The 18,134-nt window shown below is 62.0% G+C and overlaps 1 protein-coding gene across 21 annotated transcripts in view; it reads right to left on the bottom strand.

Annotated features, from left to right (window-relative positions):
* LOC102129652 (multiple epidermal growth factor-like domains protein 6) overlaps window positions 1-18,134 on the bottom strand; it is a 122,906-nt gene extending 104,772 nt beyond the window's left edge. For all 21 annotated transcript variants that reach the window (XR_012427114.1, XR_012427115.1, XR_010581657.2 and 18 more), the window contains exons 1-3: window positions 17,778-18,134; window positions 8,929-9,063; window positions 1,440-1,549 (exon numbers count right to left, since the gene is read on the bottom strand). Coding sequence is in view for 15 of the 21 variants with exons in the window: in XM_065530807.1 (XP_065386879.1) it covers window positions 1,440-1,549; window positions 8,929-9,063; window positions 17,778-17,908 (376 nt within the window). In the remaining 6 variants the exon portion in view is untranslated. The remainder of the gene's footprint in view (window positions 1-1,439; window positions 1,550-8,928; window positions 9,064-17,777) is intronic.

Raw genomic sequence — 18,134 nt, 5'->3', positions numbered from 1 at the left:
GGTGAGACCCTGTCTCCACAAAAAATACAATAACTATTCAGCGTGGTGGTGCACACCTGCAGTCTCAGCTACTTGGGAGGCTAAGCTGGGAGAATCGCTTGATCTCAGGATTTTGAGGCTACAGTGAGCTGTGATGGTGCCACTGCACTCCAGCCTGGTTGACAGAGTGAGACGCCGCCTCTAAAAAATAAACATAAGGCCGGGCACGGGGGCTCAAGCCTGTAATCCCAGCACTTTGGGAGGCCGAGACGGGCAGATCACGAGGTCAGGAGATCGAGACCATCCTGGCTAACACGGTGAAACCCTGTCTCTACTAAAAAAATAAAAAAACTAGCCGGGCGAGGTGGCGGGTGCCTGTAGTCCCAGCTACTCGGGAGGCTGAGGCAGGAGAATGGCGGGAACCCGGGAGGCGGAGCTTGCAGTGAGCTGAGATCTGGCCACAGCACTCCAGCCTGGGCGACAGAGCAAGACTCCTTCTCAAAAAAATAAAATAAAATAAATAAACATAAAAAGTAAAAAATAAAAATAAAAATGTGGGGAGTGCGTGACTCTCTGCCACACTCCATGGCATAGCCTGTCCCTCACTGGCAGGATGCCACCTCAATGGTGCCCCTCACTGGCAGGATGCCACCTCAATGTTTTAGCGGAGGCCAGCTTTATGGGACAGGGTCCCACGACCTCTGTGCCGACCCCTCCCAGCGGGGGACACTGACCCCTTTGCCCAGGCAGCTGCATCTGCGGGACTCCTGTCCCCATGCCTGAAACTCTTCCCAAACACCTCTGTAGCTGTGAACGCCAGTCCTTTCACAAACCAGAGGCTTGAGAGCCGCCCACTCAGGTCAGACCACCCAATTCCAGTCCTGGGCCCGCACCTCCGAGCCCCAGCACCCCAGCACCTGCCCGGGTCAGGTTGTATGCAGCATGGGCCTCTCGAACTGTGCTGGTTACATACAGAGAGAGGAAGGAGCGGCTCCCTCGCACCCATGGAGGCTGAGGCCTGCCACCCGGCCCAGATTGGCCTTGGGAGAACATGGTATAGGGAAATGGGGCAGGGAGAGGGACTCAGGGAGCCGGGGGTGAGCGTGGTGTGGCAGGTGAACCCCGAACTAGGCTCAGGGGTACATGAACCCACAGACACCAATGCGTGCCCCCAGGATACCCTCAGACACCCTACCAATGGCAGGCTCCCGTCCTCTGGAAGAGCCAGCAAAGTGGACTGACCCCACCCGGCCCCAGCTCTCTTTCCACAGCTCTGCCAGCCTCGGCTGAGGTTGCTTTTGCAGCCTTTGGCAAGCGGCGTTGCTGAGCGAGTGGCCCCTGCGTCGCTCGTGTTGCCGTGGAAGGGCGATCCCCACCAGGCCGGGCGCAGATTCATGACTCTACTGAGTCATCTGCGGTGGAGGTGGAGGGGAGGGCAGGGAGGCGCAGGCGGCACTCACCCGAGAGGCAGCCCTGCTCGCCGGGCTGCTGCGTCCACCCTCGGCAGCACCTGAGCACGGTCCGGGTCTCCGTGGTATACACCTGCCTGTAGCCCATGTAGTAGACAGTTCTAGAAAGAAAGAGAGAAGGGAAGTGCTTACCATCGCAGGACCGGCTGTACTTGGCTGTCACTCACCCCTGGGGAGACTGACTCTGCGTCAGCCGGGTTCCCAGCTGCACAGGCTGTGGAATCACGGTTCTCAAGTGGGGTGGCTGATGCTAATGCCCAGCCAGGTTCCTCTGAATGAGGGGGCAGCATGGAGGCAGCAGGGGCCATGCTGGAGCCAGCGACAGTGGCCTTGTGCTGCATGCAACCCGGGAACACACTACCCCACTGCCTCTGCCCGGCCCCTTCCCTCCCCACGGTGGTCCTGGCTCCAGGCTGGCATTGGGATGCGCATCTCACCGCTCACCTGGCTCTCAGTGCCTAGAGAGTGCCTAGCCCTGGAGCCAGAATGGCTTCTGGGATGGAGCCAAGTGGGCCCGTGGTGCCCGGGGCTGGGTGGGCTGTGCCAGACACGGGAGGTGCCAGTTCAGACTCCATACTCTCAGTCCACCAGTGAAGCAGATGGCCCCAGTAGGAGCCCCACACACAGGTGCCATGGCCACCGACCCCTACACCTAGGAGGACAAAGCTGAGCTGGGGAGACAGAGGGGCCCTGGAGGAAGTGGTTATGGGGAGCAGCAGGAAGACTTGTGTGGGCCCAGGTCAGAGAGGAGATGCCATAGCGGGCAGGCAGGGAGGGCTTCCCGGGGGCAGTGTGGCCAGGGCAGCCTTGGTCCACAGGCTGGCTCCTGCTCGGACGGGATGGGCTGGGGCTGTCACTAAGGCTGAGCAGAAAATGGTAGGGAATGGGCAGCCCAACCCGGCCAGCGGGAGAAGGTGCCCACAGCCAGAGAGACCCCAGCTACCCAGAGAACACGCCATCCCCCTCCCCAAGTCCAGAGGCTGCCCCAGGCCACCAACACCGTGCAGCCCACAAAGCCCGGTCACCTCAGGACACCCTGCGCCATCCCCTGCCCAGCCCCTGTCTCCACCCTGCTCCTGCGGGCATCACCAGCCCCCTGCATGGAAAGTCTTGGCAGAGCATTTGGCAAGGGGCCTGCCTCTGCCACTCTGGGACTCGCCCTGAGCAGAGGGAGGGTGGGAGGTGGGGGCACCCCAGCCCACGCAGCCCCAGCAAGCCTCCCACCATCACACCCCCAGCCCGGGGCTCCTAAGTCTCAATTCCTCCTTGCCTGGGACTCTTCCAACTCAAGCTGCCCCCACAGGTCGCCAACCACCCGCTCCATGGCCCCTAAAGTGAACGACCCTTGGAGAGGACTGGTGCGCCTGCAGACCCCGCAGCCCCTGTGAGGACCGACCCCTCATTGCCCTGCAGCCACCACCAGCTCACACAGGCTCCACTGCCACCAGAGAGCTCATTCATGCAGGGCTGGGGTCATCAGGGGAACAAGGCCTCTGCCACACGGGTGCCTACTCCTCTGCCTTCTGGAAGGTTCGCTGCCTCTCGAGGAAGCTTCTTTCCTGCTTCCTCAGAGCATGGGCCACATCAACCCCAGGACCTGCCCACCAACCCTGCCGTCCTTCCCCGGGGAGCCACCCTGACGCCTGGGTCCTCACCCCTCCGCTGCCCAAGCAGCCTCCACCCTCACTCTAGCAAGGACCAGCAAGACAGACGGCCACCTGTGCCACCTGCCCACCCGGACGCCCTGTCTCCCGCTGCTTGTTCTGCAGTGACTAATGTCCACACAAATTCAGGCCCACCCAGATGTGACCTTACTTCTTGGAAATAAGGTCTTTGCTTCACCTGCAATCAAGTTAAGATGAGGTCATTCACAGGGGATGGGAGGCCCTAATCCAGTGACTGGCGTCCTTATAAGAAGAGGGAAATTTGGACGCGGGCACAGGGGACGGCTGTGTGAAGAGGAAGGCAGAGACAGAAGTGGCGGCCACAAGCCAAGGCACTCCCAGATGCCGGCAGCAGAAGCTGGGGGCTGCAACAGACGCCCCCTCAGAGCCCCTGCAGGGGTCCAGCCTGCCCGCACCTTGATCTCAGACTTCCGGCCTCTGGAGCTGGGAGAGAACAAAGCCCTGCTGCTTTGAAGCCACCTGGTTCCAGGGCTCACTGCAGCAGTGGCAGGAGACTCTCGCACAGCTCTCTGCGTGGCACAGGCCCACGGGTCCCAGGGCTCTGAGGCCTTTGTGTTTGCAAGGACAACAGCTCACGTGGATGTGCGCAGCGGGAGGACGGAGAGAGAGGCAGAGAGGGACAGAGGCGAGACAGACAGACACAGGAAGAGAAAACGAAGGAGTAGAAGATGCAGCCGCCCCGGGCCTGCCCCGCAGCCTGCAGACCCCACAGCCAGCCACCCTCCCCCATCTCTGCCGCTGTCTGCAGGGGCGGTGACCAGGGGTCCAGCCAACAGCCTGGGATCAAGGGCCCTTGAGCCTCTGGGAGCGGCCGGGGCAGCCAGGCTGCCATCTCTGGGTAACAAAACACCCGCAGCTTGCCGGGGCTGCTGCATGGGAGGCCGGAGGTGGGCCCTGGGAACCCTGACCCAACAAACAAGCCGGGCCAGGGGCCGGCGGGCGGCCGCTTCCCGGAAGCGTGGGCTCATGCACGCGCACTGCAGAGACGCTCTGGGAGCGCCTCGCAAACCCCGTCTTGGCAGGACATGAAACCACTTGCCCGGACAGAAACTGACCACCGCAGTGAACAATATTTGGCAGAGCTGAGAGTGTCTGGGCCTGTGCATGGTAAATATTTATTCCCTCTCCCGGGCTGCAATGGTGCCGGGCTACGTGCTGCTTCCCCGGGCCACTGACCACCCCCTCCATCCCCCCGAAAGGGAATGACCCTTGCTGCCCTTACAGCCCCCGTGAAAACCAGATCTTCCTTCCCCTGCAGCCCCCGTGAAGACCAGCCCTTCATTCCCCTGCAGCCAGCACCAGCTCACATGGACTCCAACGCTGGGGAGCTGGTGCCCGCAGGGCAGGGGTCGTCGTGGTAATGAGGCCGCCCCCAGGTGCCCACTTCTCTGCCTTCTGGCGCTACCAGCTCACAGTGGAGGCCACCGCTCAGGGAGTGTGGGCCTGGCCGGAGGGACCTGAGCGGCAGCTCCACCCTCAGAGCCCCTCCCCCACCCCTTCCTTCTCAGGGACCTTGCTCCTCAGAGGGCGGAAGCCCCTTTATTCACAGGGCCCCCCGGCTGGGTTTATCGGGGAAGTACCCACTGAGGGGGCTGAGAGCAAGACCCCTGAACACCCAGGCGCTCTCTCAGCTATACTCACAGCCTCACCTACTCTGGGCCGAGCTGGAGCACCCATCACCCTGCGGCCCTGCCTGAGGCTGGCAGCAGGCTCCACAGCCCACAAGGCAGACGAGGGGCTGATGCCCGCTGCCCTTCTGACCGCAGCTACCACAACACAGCCACTTCGGGGCCAGCCCGGGGAGGGGGTTCATCTGATCCTCACCGCTGCTGTGAGCCAGGTGGGGAAACTGAGGCTACAGCAGGTTCCCACCCTACTGGGGCTCATCCAGCCTGCTGGCCTCTCCCCCCAGAACTCAGGAGAGGAGGCGTCTCCTTGTCTGTCCAGGGCAGGATGGTGACCCTGCACCAGGCAAGCCAGGGTGCCCTCAGGCTGTGGGGTGCGCAGTTGCTGCCTCTCGCCCTCGGCTCTCAGCCACCCTGCACCCTGCTCCAACCACCTGGGAATTACCAGTGGAGAAGAATCGCTACAGAAAGAGAAGGCCAGAAGCCAAGCCCTCGGGGACACGGCCCTGACAACGAGGCCCCAACAACCTGGCACGGGCACGCCGCAGGCAAAGCTGGACATCCAGAGCCACATGTGGTGCCCTTCAGGCCTGGGCAGGGTGCCCGCCGCCAAGCCCAGCTGTGGCCTCACAGCCCGAGTCACCAGCCACCCAGCCACGTGATGGTGGAGGACTTGGTGGCAGTCTCGGCCAGCTGGCGAGGAGGCAGATGGAGGTGTGTAGAGGCTGAGGGGCGAGGATGGTGCCCTGCCTGCCAGCACTCATGCTTGCTCCTCACTCCAGGGCCTGCGGAAGCCCAGGCCAGCCCCTGACCCCTGCCCTGCTGGGGCTGTTCTGCACATGCGCACCCTATTTCTGAGCCCCAGTCTGTGCCAGGCAGCCCAGAAAGGGTGAGGCTGTGACAGGCATGACCCCAGGTACAGGAGACACTGTCAGCTCAGTTCACGGGTGAGAAAAAGGAGGCTGAGGTCGCCACGCTGGTAGGGGTGGAGCCAGTGATGAAACCACGAGCCTCCCACGACACCAGCTAACCCCTGAGTCACCCCTCAGTGCCACGGTGCTCTGGGGTCCTGCCTCAGCTGCCCCGGCCTGGGCTGCAATGCCAGAGGCCTGCCCAGCCCTCGCCCCTCTGCGTCTTCCTAAGGGCAGCCCGGGCCTCCTTCCCTGCATCTCCCCAGAATCCAGGGGCCTCGACTGCTCAGTGCCCCGGCTGAATGGTGGCCAAGCCAACGAGTAGCCCTGCCCTTGCTGAGCCTAGTCACACATACCCAGGCGTCCGCTGCGTGGCAGAGCTGTCCCCGTGGGCGCAGGAAGACTGGCCTGTGCCCACCTCCATGATGCCACCCAGAGCCCAGCTGGGATGCTGGGGTCCCCACCAGTTCCACAGCGAGTTGGGAATCTGGTCGTAAGCACTGGGGGCTCGAGGGCAAACGGGCAAGGGGTCAGGGTTAGGGACAGGGACTCCTGATGCCAGAGGAGGAGAAGCAACGCTCTGAAAGAGGACAGGCGGGAGCCAGAGGTCGGGAGACAGGGCTGGCTCTTGGGAGGGATGAAGGGAGCAGGCCCCAGGCCAGTCTCGACCCAAAGTCTCGCCGCGTGGAGTGACGTCTGGACCGGGCATCTGAGGAGACTCCCCCAAGGTTGCACAGCTGGATTCAGCCCCCAGAGGCTTGGGAGGGGACACAAAGAGGAAACGTGGGATTTGGGAGCACCCTGTGCACATGAACAGCCCCAGGAGCATCCCAAAGGGACAGGGGCCCGGGCCGTGTGTCACCACTTCACTTGGGGCTGGTTCCAGTAAAGCACACGAGACGCCCATCCCCCAGCACCAGGGTGGGAAGAGGCCTCTGGTTCCCCCAGGAGTGGGGGCCAGGTGAGAACAGCCCAGAGTCCTCGGAGGTGGACGTCAGCCCCTCCCCAGTGACAAGCCTGGGACCTTGGGGCAGAACGGCCACCTTTCGGGAGGGAGCGTTGGCGAAGAGGCCCGGACACCCTGCATTGGGTGATGCCAGGAGGGGATCCCCTGCCGGAGGCCTCCAGGCAGGGGGACTTTGTCCATGGCTGCCCCCAGTGCCCTGCCAGGAGGCTGAGGAACTTGGTACATCAGCAACACTGCTCCCACCCTGCCTTGAGGCCAGCTGGAGACCGCGACGGAGACATCTCACCCCCACGGCAGGGGGACTTCCTCAGCCGGGCCACCAGGACTCTCCAGCCCTGCGCTCAGGTGGCTTCTGGCTGCTTCCAGAAACGGAGCTCTTCCACCACGAGCTGTTGACGGGAGACCTGGCTGAGGAGACCAAATTCCCACAAGTAAATCCACCGGTATCCACGCACACATTACACCCACAGGACGGGCCCGCGTCCACACACGCATTACACCCACGGGACGGGCCCACGTCCGCACACACATTACATCCACGGGACGGGCCCGCGTCCACGCACACATTACATCCACGGGACGGGCCCGCGTCCACAGGACAGGCATTACATCCACGGGACGGGCCCGCGTCCGCGCACACATTACATCCACGGGACGGGCCCGCGTCCGCGCACACATTACATCCACGGGACGGGCCCGCGTCCGCGCACACATTACATCCACGGGACGGGCCCGCGTCCGCGCACACATTACATCCACGGGACGGGCCCGCGTCCTCGCACACATTACATCCACGGGACGGGCCCGCGTCCGCGCACACATTACATCCACGGGACGGGCCCGCGTCCGCGCACACATTACATCCACGGGACGGGCCCGCGTCCGCGCACACATTACATCCACGGGACGGGCCCGCGTCCGCGCACACATTACATCCACGGGACGGGCCCGCGTCCGCGCACACATTACATCCACGGGACGGGCCCGCGTCCGCGCACACATTACATCCACGGGACGGGCCCGCGTCCACAGGACAGGCATTACACCCACGGGACGGGCCCGCGTCCACAGGACAGGCATTACACCCACGGGACGGGCCCGCGTCCACGCACACGTTACACCCACGGGACGGGCCCGCGTCCACGCGCGCGTTACACCCACGGGACGGGCCCGCGTCCACACACGGATGACAGTCAGGATAGACTGAAAGCTGCTATTTTGGGGAAAACAATGAGAGGAGCTTTCTTCTTCTTTTTGCTCAGGGCCAATGAACCTCAGCCCTCCTGAGATCTCTTGTTTGGGGGCTCAGGGTCCCTAAGCCTCAGCCCTCCTGAGATCTCTTGTTTGGGGGCTCAGGGTCCCTAAGCCTCAGCCCTGCTGCACTGGGCTGGGTCATCTGTCTGGGGGCTTGTCCTGCATGTTGCAGATGCTGAGCAGCATCCCTGGCCCCTCAACCTGCCCAGCTCACCTGTCACCAAACCTGACTCCCCATCTCCACTGTCCCGGGGTAGCAAGACAGACCCGTCCCTGAGTGAAAACCGCCATTATTGCTTAACGGTTCTTTTCTCCTCTACTCTGAACACACCTGAATTGCACAGCAAACACACATTGACTGGAAAGCTGCTGGGGCCCCTCGAGTGGGCACAGCAGATGCAGGTGTCCCGCGTGGACCTCACGCCCACGAGAGCAGCACAGAGCAGGGCCTCAGCTCCTCCACAGGTCCCAGGCTGAGAAGCCAAGCCACACTCTTATCTGAGAACGCGTTCCTGCCTTCCCTCCCCCAGACACACGGAAACCCTCCACCTGACATGGGGTGGCTGCCAGTTCCCCACACAACCCACTCTGCAGTGGGGCTGGCTCTGCAGAGCCTGAGGCTATAAAAGGGGAGAGGTGTGCACAGGCACTCAAGTTCGGTGTTGAAATAAAATCTTGAGCAATAAAAAGTTTCACGTGTGTTTGGGAACGAGACCCTAGGGCCAAGCAGCAGCCGTCTCCCGCCGGGCCCCTGGCAGGCTGAGACCACTCTCCCCCTCCTGCGTGGCCAGCATCCTCCTGGGCCAGGTGCTTGGCTAAACAGGTGAGGGCTACAGCATCTGAGTAGCCCCATGGCAGCCTCACCTGGAGGGTGGGAGAGGCCTCAGGTTCAGATGAGGGCTTCAGGCAGGGGTCCGCGTGGCCCCGGGACCAGGACAGAGTCCCAGCCTCAGCTGCCCAGCTCCCAGGTGGTCAGTGCTGCCCTTTGTGTGAACAGAGCCCCTCCCCCAACATGGCCCCTGGGGCCCCTGCACCTACCTCCGCTCATGGCCCACGCACCACGCCTGCCACCCACAGCCAGCCTTCCACACCGGCACCATGTGGCTGAAGGCCTGCACACACGGCTGGCGGCGGCCCACCAGGGTCAGCTCCTGCTCAGCACACACGTGGGGCCTGGAACAGAGACACAGAGAGTCAGCGCCTCGGCCACCCCTGGCCGGCAGCACCCACCCCCCCTGCACCCCCAGCTTTGGGTGCCAGCCCATCTGGAGTGAGGTCCAGACCCATGGCCAGGCCTCCACGGCACAGTGCCCGTGCCACTCTCCCAGGCTTGAGGGCACAGGAGCTCAGGGGAAAAGGCAAGATGACCGACACATCCCTATGCATGGGCTACAGCGTGGCTCCTGGTCCTCCAAGACCTCAGGACACAACCACCAATGACGCTGCCTCAACAGACAGGAACCGTAGCCTCGAGGCACAGTCACGCCTGGTCCAGAATTCAGGACCAAGCCCAGACCCATCTGTCCTCTCCACCCCAGCCCTCCCCGCCTTGCTTCAGAGATGTCCCAAGCCCTGATGCTGCTGGGGCACACGGCTGAGCAGGAATTCGCCCACGGCAAGGTGAGGTGAACACGGGCCCATTCGCTGTGAAGTCAGTGGCTCCCCGGCATCATATTACTCACACTGGTGAGTGTTTGCTCTCAGAGGAGGAGGTGAAAACCCCAGGCCCATCCCTGCCAAGCTCCTTCAGGTCCCCTCCAAGGCCTCTCCAGCCCAGAGCCTGCATAAACCAGGGGAGGGGAACACGCCAGGGACAGGTGCCCTAAGCCAGCCATCCAGACCCCACCGGGCTCGGAGCAGGTGGAGAAAGGACTCAGACCCTTCAGGGGGAAGGGTCAGAGGGAGGGACCCTCCAAAGACGGCCACACGGGCCAGCACCCCCCGAGCAGGGGTTCACCCCTGGCCTACCCTGACCGAGGGGTGAGGCGGGCTCCCTCTACAGAAGCAAATTTGAGGGGAGAGGACAAGGCTCCAACGCTCGTGTCCCACTGAGTCAGGTTATGTCTGGGGGGCCTCAGTGGAAAGAAGAGGTTTGTCCTGCTCTCCCAGCTCTGGGTTTGCTACCTAGAACCAGGGCCAGGCACACCTGGTGTGGGCCGGTGTCTCCCCTCCAGCCTCAGGTGCAGCAAGCCTGGCAGATCCCGCCAGAACCCCTCCCACCTCCTGGGGGCAAGCAGGTGGCAGGGGTTCCCCTGCCCCTCATCAGAGGTCCCCACTCCACCAGGAATATTGTCCAGGCTCGGTACCGCCCTCTGCCCAGGCCTTGCCAGGAGCCCCTAACCCGCCGCCGCCTGGTGGGCCGGACCCTGGCTCAGCACTCAGAGACTGCCCGCCCCGTCCAGCCACCCTGGCCCCAGGCCAGCCACCCCCAGATGGAGGCTCTCGCGATGGAGGACTATATTTTTCCTCTTTCCTGGGGCTCGTGCTGTGTGGGAAGCCCTGTGTCCCCTCTGACTTCAGCCCACCCCCTTGTGCTGAACAAATCCAGAAAGCACAGACCCAGCACAGCGGCGCCAAGCTGAGAGCAGCAAATGGCAGGGCCTCACCAGCTGGGACAGCAGGGGCTCCACCAGGCAGCTGTGGCACAGAGGAGGGACCCTGGCCTCCAGCTGCCCACCCACAAAGGGACAGACGAAGGCTGGGACCAGAGTCCAGCTCCAGATCTCCAGTCCAGTCCGAGAGGGGCTGGGGCTGCCGCTGGACACGTCCTGCTGTGACCTCCTGCTGAGAGGTTTTGCCCACACTCTCCCGCAGTTTCCCAAACTGCCCATCCCAGGGCTGAGGCTTGCCCACCCAAGGCAGCGTTGATCCCTGGAGTCCAAGCTCAGGTGACTGCAGGGCAGGGACACAAGGCAGGGTGAGAGGCGGGGCAGAGCTCCTCCTGGCCATGAGCAGAGTCCAGGCTCCCCACCAATTCCCAGACAGACCTGCAGCTGCAGCCAAGAAGCCTCCACAGCCATGGGGACCCTCCAGCCAGGTGGAATCAGCTGCAGGAACTCAGGGCAGGTGGAAAGGCTCTGCCATTGCCTCTTCCTGCACCAGGAAGACAACTCCCTCCTGGGCAAGGAGCGAGACTTCCAAAAACCCTATTTCTACCCGCGAGCTGGAGAAGAGGTGACTCGCTCAGGAGGGCCTCCTCCGTGCCCAGCACCAGGTCCTTTCCCGATGTTACATCATTGAATCTCTCCCCTCCCAGGGAGGAGGTGACAGTGACCCCCTGATCTGCTCAAGGTCACCAGCTAATGAGAGGTACAGACAGGACTAAGGACCAGGCCTCTCCCACCTTCCACCAGCACTGTTTGGCCTCTGTGTCCCAAGAGCCACGGATCCCAGCGTGAAAATAGGCGAGGGGGCAGGGCCAGAGGTTGGATCAGGGACAGAGGGTCAAGTCTCCAGGGAGGTCCCTCCTCAGCCTCCCTGGAGCTGGGTCCTGACCTCATTCCTGACCCCCAGACTACAGCACCCATGGGGGATGGTCTCACAGCCCCCAGGGCCACTGCCCCACCCCATCCTGCTGTGACCCAAGGCTGACCTCTGTGGATCACATCCTCCCAGCACCTGCACATACACACACTCTCTCTCTCACACTCACTCTCAATCACACACAAACTCACACTTACACACATTCACAACCATTCATACCCACAGAATCACACACTCACAATCACATACACCCTTACTCATACTCAATCTCACACACCCACACACAGTCACACATACTTTACACGGACTCGAACACACTCACGCTAACACACAATGCACTCACACATACTCTCACACACTCACACACACAATCATACACAGTCACATTCACAAGCACACTCAATCACACACATTCACACTCAACATGCTCATACACTCATACATGTTCACACACAATCACACTATCATACCCACATACAATCACGTACACACAAACTCACAATCACACATTCACACTCAAAATCACACACCCTCATACACACACTCACCCACATACACATATACACACAATTACATATATACACATTCGCACACAATCACACACACACATTCACACTCAAACACAATCACACATACTCATACACACTCACATACACACACATTCGCAATCACACACACTCATACAATGACACACACACACACACACAACCACACACACACTCATGAACACACACTTCTGTACTGTCACGCATGGAAGCTCACACACTCACACACACACACACATATGCACTCTCAAACTCCCATTCACACACACACTCACAGATACACACACAGGCACACACTTACACACTTTGCCCTCTGGCTGCAGGGTGCGTTTAGTCAACGGGAGGACCAGCAAGAGATGTGGGAGAGGCACTGGGGTTTGGCCCTCCTGTCAGGGGCAGGGGCCGCACCCCCTCTCTCCAGGTTCCAGGACCCAGCCCCCACCCAAGGAATGGCCTTGGCTCCACGGTGGCACCCCTGTGCTTCCTCGCCCATGCACCTTCCACACAGCATGGACCCTTTGTGAACACCCCTCCCCAACCCCTCCTGGGACAGTGCCACCCCGTCCTCCTCCTACTAACAGATATACTGTCCCTCTGAAACTCAAAAAGCCACGCTTTCAGGTAACAGTGTCAAATTTGGGATCAGAGATGGGTGTTTTAAAGCACTTGTGCATCTTGGAGGGCAGAACTCGTGATGAATGCACCCACCCCACCGACCGTCGGGCTCTAGGGATGCAAAGCATCATGCACTGGTTCTCAAAGTGGGATCCCCCGGCCGGGACCAGCAGCGCCTCCTGGGAACCTGCAGAAATGCACACTCCTGGGTGCCACCCTGGTCCACTGAATCCAGGATGCTGGGGGTGGGGCCCAGCAATCCTTGGGGAGGGAAGGATTGCGTGTGTTTGCCCAAGGCCACCAGGGGATGCCGGAGCACACTCAAGCTTGTAACCCCAGGCCTAGCGGTTTGAAGCAAGGTCTCACTGCCAGGCAGCCTGGGTTTGACGCTCAGCTCCCCACAGCCCGTCTTTAAGACATGCAGGTTACTGAACCTCTGCCTCAGTTCCGTCACCTGTAAAATGAGGATTCGCAGCACTGACCTTGCCAGGCTGTCATGAGGGTTAGGTGAGCCCGCACAGAAAAGGGCTCCTGACAGCCCTCGGGAGGTGTGAGCCAGTGTTATTGCAGATGCTGGGACTGTTTATTCCGGAAAAAGTGTCACTCGTACCTCAAAAGTGGGCCCATAGGAACTGCTACAGGCATTGAACGCTTTTGCTGCCCCTGTGCCTTGCAACGCACTTACCCACGGCGAGCCCTGGGCACAAGTGGCCCTGAATTGCTTGCCATAAAAAAACAGAAGTGGGGGGCAGGGTGGGGGTAGGCCGATGATCCCCGAGCTTCTGGGCTACAGGGTCCAGCCCCTGACTCTGCTATGGCCCCTGTGCTGAGGGTAGCCACTATGAAGGGACTCTGTCACCATCTCAGGATGGAGATGACACAGAGAGGGCAGAGCTGTGAGCCTAGGTTTTCAGCAGACACCCCAGGCCTGGGGCTTGCTGTGCAGCCTGAGGAATCACTGACCGTCTCTGAGCCCTCAATTCAGCATTTGGAAAACAGGTGTGATGACAGCTCGGGCCCCTGGGGCTTGGAGACATCGGGGACACGGCCGGGGCTGGGGGTCCTGAGGGGTTGGGTGCTCCCTTCTGAAGGGCCTTCTTGTCCCTCCTGGCCCTCCTCAAACCTCAGCAATCTCAGCTGCCACTAACCAGCAAGATGACAATGCTGAAGGACTCACCAAGACCCCTTGCCAACCCCACCCTCGACCACCCAGCAGCCCTTCCCGCACATCACACCCGTCACTCTCCAGGCCCCTGCCCACCTGGTGCGCCCTATGTCTCCCCAGTAACTTCTCCCCCTCACGGCTCTCCCCAAGGCCAGAGGGCCCTTGCCCTGCCCAGCCAGGCTGTGGTCCCTGAAAACGGCTCCTGGGTGGCTCTTGCAGTGACCCCCAACAAGATTGATTGATCATCCATCAAGCCAGCCTTCAAGGATGGAGGGGTGAGTGTGGGAACGACTGTCTCCTCTGGGGACTTCAGCACCACACACACAGCCATAGCAGCCTTCCCGCACCCCACACGCAGCCCCAGCGGCCTTCCCGCACCCCACACACAGCCCCAGCGGCCTTCCCGCACCCCACACGCGGCCCCAGAGGCCTTCCCGCACCCCACACAGCCCCAGAGGCTTTCCCGCACCCCACACATGGCCCCAGCGGCCTTCCCACACCCCACACACGGCCCCAGAGGCCTTCCCGCACCACACGCAGCCCCAGAGGCCTTCCCACCTGGGAGGATGGAGAAGGTGGCGGGGGGAGGGCAGGCAGAGGAGCGGACAAAAAGAAACCTGCCCACTGCTGCACATGGGTCTGAGAAGAACCCAATAAAACGTCTGGTGACCTTAGACAGGACCAGAGTCCCAGGCCTCACTGTTCCTTGCGGCTGGAGCCTGCCTCCCATCTGGGGGGTGGAACAGGAATTCCCAAACTACAAAGTGGGCCCGGTGCAGTCAGAGGCGGAATGCGTTCCAGCTGGCGGGCCATCTGCTCCCGAGCAGACCTGGGTTCCACTGGCAAGAGATGGGCATGCCGCAGGGTCCCTCCAGGGCGGGCAGCGACAGTCTGGGCCCAGCGACGGCATCACCAGATTGGGGACGGGGGATCCAGAAACCGGGCAGCCAGCCTGGCTCAGCTCCCCAGCCTGGCTGAATGCAGCCCCTGAACAAACCCCTGTGGGCAGCGGGGGCCGGAGGGGGGAATTGGGGGGGTTGCTCAGGACTGCGGTCCTCACATTTATTTTTAAAGGCTCGTTTTTACCCCCACGGTTCTCCTCTGCTTATGCTTCCCTGGCCCCCACGCAGCCAGCATGGGGGGAATCTCAAGGCCCTGGGGTTGGGGGAGCCCAGCTCCTGCCCTGGGGCCCCTCAGACCCTCAGATGCCTTCCCAAAGACAAGGAGACAACAAACAATGTCACTTGAAGCCCCAAAGGCAGCAGCTCACAGAGAGCTCCTTCTCCTCCACGTCACTGTGCTGTGAAACTCAGGGCCCTAAGGGGAGGCTGAGAACAGCTGCTTTCTACACCCTGGGGTTGGGGAGCAGACCTGCTGACAACCTGCAGGCCTCAGGCTCAGAAACGGGGCCCTTGGAGCCCATGGCGCCAGTGGTTCCAAAGAGCTACTTGCAAGATTGGATTTGAGCTTGCAGGGCCCGACCCGTCCTGGAGGGGAGGCATCGCATCATTAGCTGATTCCAGAGCACTGGCCATTTTTGCAGCGCAGCTGCCCAGAGGGGACTCCATCAAAGAGAACCTGAGCTCTCTGCAGCCCAGCAGCGCCTCTCAGGGTCTCCAAAATGTGGAACTTCCAACCATGGCTGCTCCAAGCCCTGTGGGTCCATGCCTTAGCAGGTGGGCAATCGCCCCCTTCTCCCAGACCCTGTTCCCAGACGCCCAGCCAGCAGCCTAGGGCGTCCTGCATGAGGCCCCAGGAAAGAGGCCAGCCATCCTTCCTCGCAGCGGAAACTCACTTCAGAGTGACCTGAATCAGCACATAGATCAGCTCTGCCCGCTCCAGAGATGGGGCAAAGCACCTGGGTCTGCGAGTGAGGGACACCCCCCTCACTGCCCCCAACAGCGTCTCCCAGAGGCCCCGGCTTCTAGCATTAACAGGAGGTTGGCAGTAAGGCTTCAACTCAGCAGCCAGTGGTTCAGGAAAACTCAGCCAGAGGGGGTGCCACTGCCCCATGCCAGGCTCTGCCTGCTCATCAGATTCCCAGGAGGAAAGGGTGGTGGGGAGGACAGGATCGGTAGGGACTGAGCACTCTCTGGGACTGGCCTGCTCCTCTGGGGTAAGGGAGCCAAGAGCACCCCTGCCCCACCCCCATACCAGAGCCCACAGCTTCCTCCTCCTTTCTGCCCCACAGAGTGAGCCTCAGAACAGGCCCTGCTCTCCACAGCCCAGTGGGGACCTCTCCAGGGTCCAGCTCAGGGTCCCCGCACTCACTCAGCCGGCCAACTTCGGCACACTGCGGCCCAGTGTGGCCTGGCTGCATGTCCAGGCACGTGCCAGGTGCTTACAGGACAACTGGCCTGTGGAAGGCATGCCTGCCACTGTCACAGAACTCAGACTCTCGCTGGTGGACGATCTGTAAGCAGAGTGAGCAGAGGCTCCCAGTGGATATGCCTGGAGCCAAGAAGATAAACCAGGGGCACAGGCCCCCAGCGTAGCCATCGCCACTTACTGCAGCCAGGGAGGCTCCCAAGGAGAAGCGTAGGATGTGAAGGATAGAGAAGGGAGAGGAGGGGAGGTTTGGAGAAAGGATGAGCAAAGACAGACAACTCTCCTGCAACCCATTTCCACCATTTCAAACGGCTTTGCCCCAGGCTCACGAAGGGCCTCCGGAGCCCAGGTGCACAGACAGAACACAGGAAGCAGACCGTCCACTCCTCTCCTGGAGACCCCAGCAAGTCCGAGTCCGGCAGGGGCCCAGGAAGGCCGCCGACAGTCTCCGCAGGGCACTGGTGGCAGAGGCCCTTCGCAAAAGCAGGGACATCCAAGCAGAGACAGCGGGCCATCCGCCGAGAAGCAGCCCAGCCCTGGGACTCCGGGGAGCCTATGCCCCTGGAAGCCCCTGGCTGGTCCTGGGAGGAGATGGCTGGCTGAGCAGCGAAGGCCACTGTGGTGTCCCTTCTGAGCCTGCAGCTCTCCTTAGACAAAGGCATTGGAATCACAGGAAAGAGGAACGTTCCGTCGTCATGTGGAGGCAGGACTAGGGCCGTTCACATTGCGGATGGCAAGGCCCCCACCCAGGGACCGCACGGCTTTGAAAAGGCCTCCTTCTTGGAGTAAAGCCAGACCCAGGGTGGGATCTTGGGAGCTTGGACCCCCTCCCCTCCACCAGCTTGACGTGGCAGCGTCTTCTCTCAGTCCCCAGCCAGTTGCAGCTCGGTCCTGCACAGCCAGGTTTGTGGCAGGCCCTCGAGCACCAGGCCCTGCGGGGGAGTGCTGGACAGGAACAGCCTGAGAGCCCCTCTGTGGTCCCTGGAGGGAGAGGCTGTCGGACAGGAGGCCTTCACCTGGGCCTGGCCCTCGCCCACCGCCCCTGCCCAGCAAGGCCAGGGAGTGCTGGGTGGCGGCGCCAGCGAATCCCCTCCTCCTTCTCCTTCTCCACTGCAGCACCAGTTTTCCTTTGAGGCCAACACAAGGATTGATTTGCTGTTCAAGAGAGACCGCTAAACAGCCCGTTAGGGAATCATCTTTCAAAATTAAATTCATCTCGGCTGGCTCCCTGACCCTCTCTTCCTGCCCATTCTGGCACTAAATTCCTTCTTCAACAGCCCAAAGCACACGTGTTTAACACACAGACCAACTCCATTCAGCTCCCCCGTCTGGGCATGGCTCGCCCCTGCGAAGGCCCCCAGACCCCAGGAGACAAGCTTTGGAGGGAAACGGGAACAGGCGGCTTCCTCTCTGCCTTCTCCCAGCCGGGCTCTGGGGCCAGACCCTGCCCGGAAAGGGGCCCAGATTCCTCACCGCTTTCCAAGTACAGTATCTGCCTGAGCCTGCAGGACCCACATCACCGAGCAAAAGAAGGGGAGAGTGGGAGAGGAGGAGGGGACACGGCGAGGGGCCCTGCCACGGAAGGGCTCCAGACTCGACCCAGGAGCCCTGGGTCGCAGCCACCTCCTCCCCAGTTAACGCAAACAGCCCATTGTTCTGGAGCCCCAGGGACAAAGCCTCGGAGCTCGGTCCACCGCGGGCCCCGCGGTCTCTGGACGACCCTCCGAGCCCTCCCAGCTCCTGCTACTCACATGCTGGGCTGCAGCGGGATCAGGGGCCGCGGCGGAACGCTGGCGCCCACGGGCACGGCGGGGAGCAGCAGCAGCACCAGCGCCAGGGCCACCGTGCGCCCCGCTGCGCTCGCCTCTTCAAGGAAAGACATCGTGCGCGCCGGTGCCTCCTCCGCTCCCGGCTCACAGGCGGCTCCGGCGGCTCCCCGGAGCCTCCGCCTCCACGTGCGCCATAGGACGCAGCCACAGGTGCCCGCGCCGGATCCGCGGAGCCCAAAGTCGCTGCAGGTGCGGAGCGTCCGGCTTCCCGCCCGCGCCCGAAGCGGCAATGCGGAGACCTGGTCGCCGGGTCCACCCTGCAGACACTCGCCCCAGCGC

The sequence above is a fragment of the Macaca fascicularis genome, chromosome 1, assembly GCF_037993035.2.
Source record: "Macaca fascicularis isolate 582-1 chromosome 1, T2T-MFA8v1.1".
NCBI lineage: Eukaryota > Metazoa > Chordata > Mammalia > Primates > Cercopithecidae > Macaca > Macaca fascicularis.
This window is presented reverse-complemented; position numbering and strand designations above follow the sequence as displayed.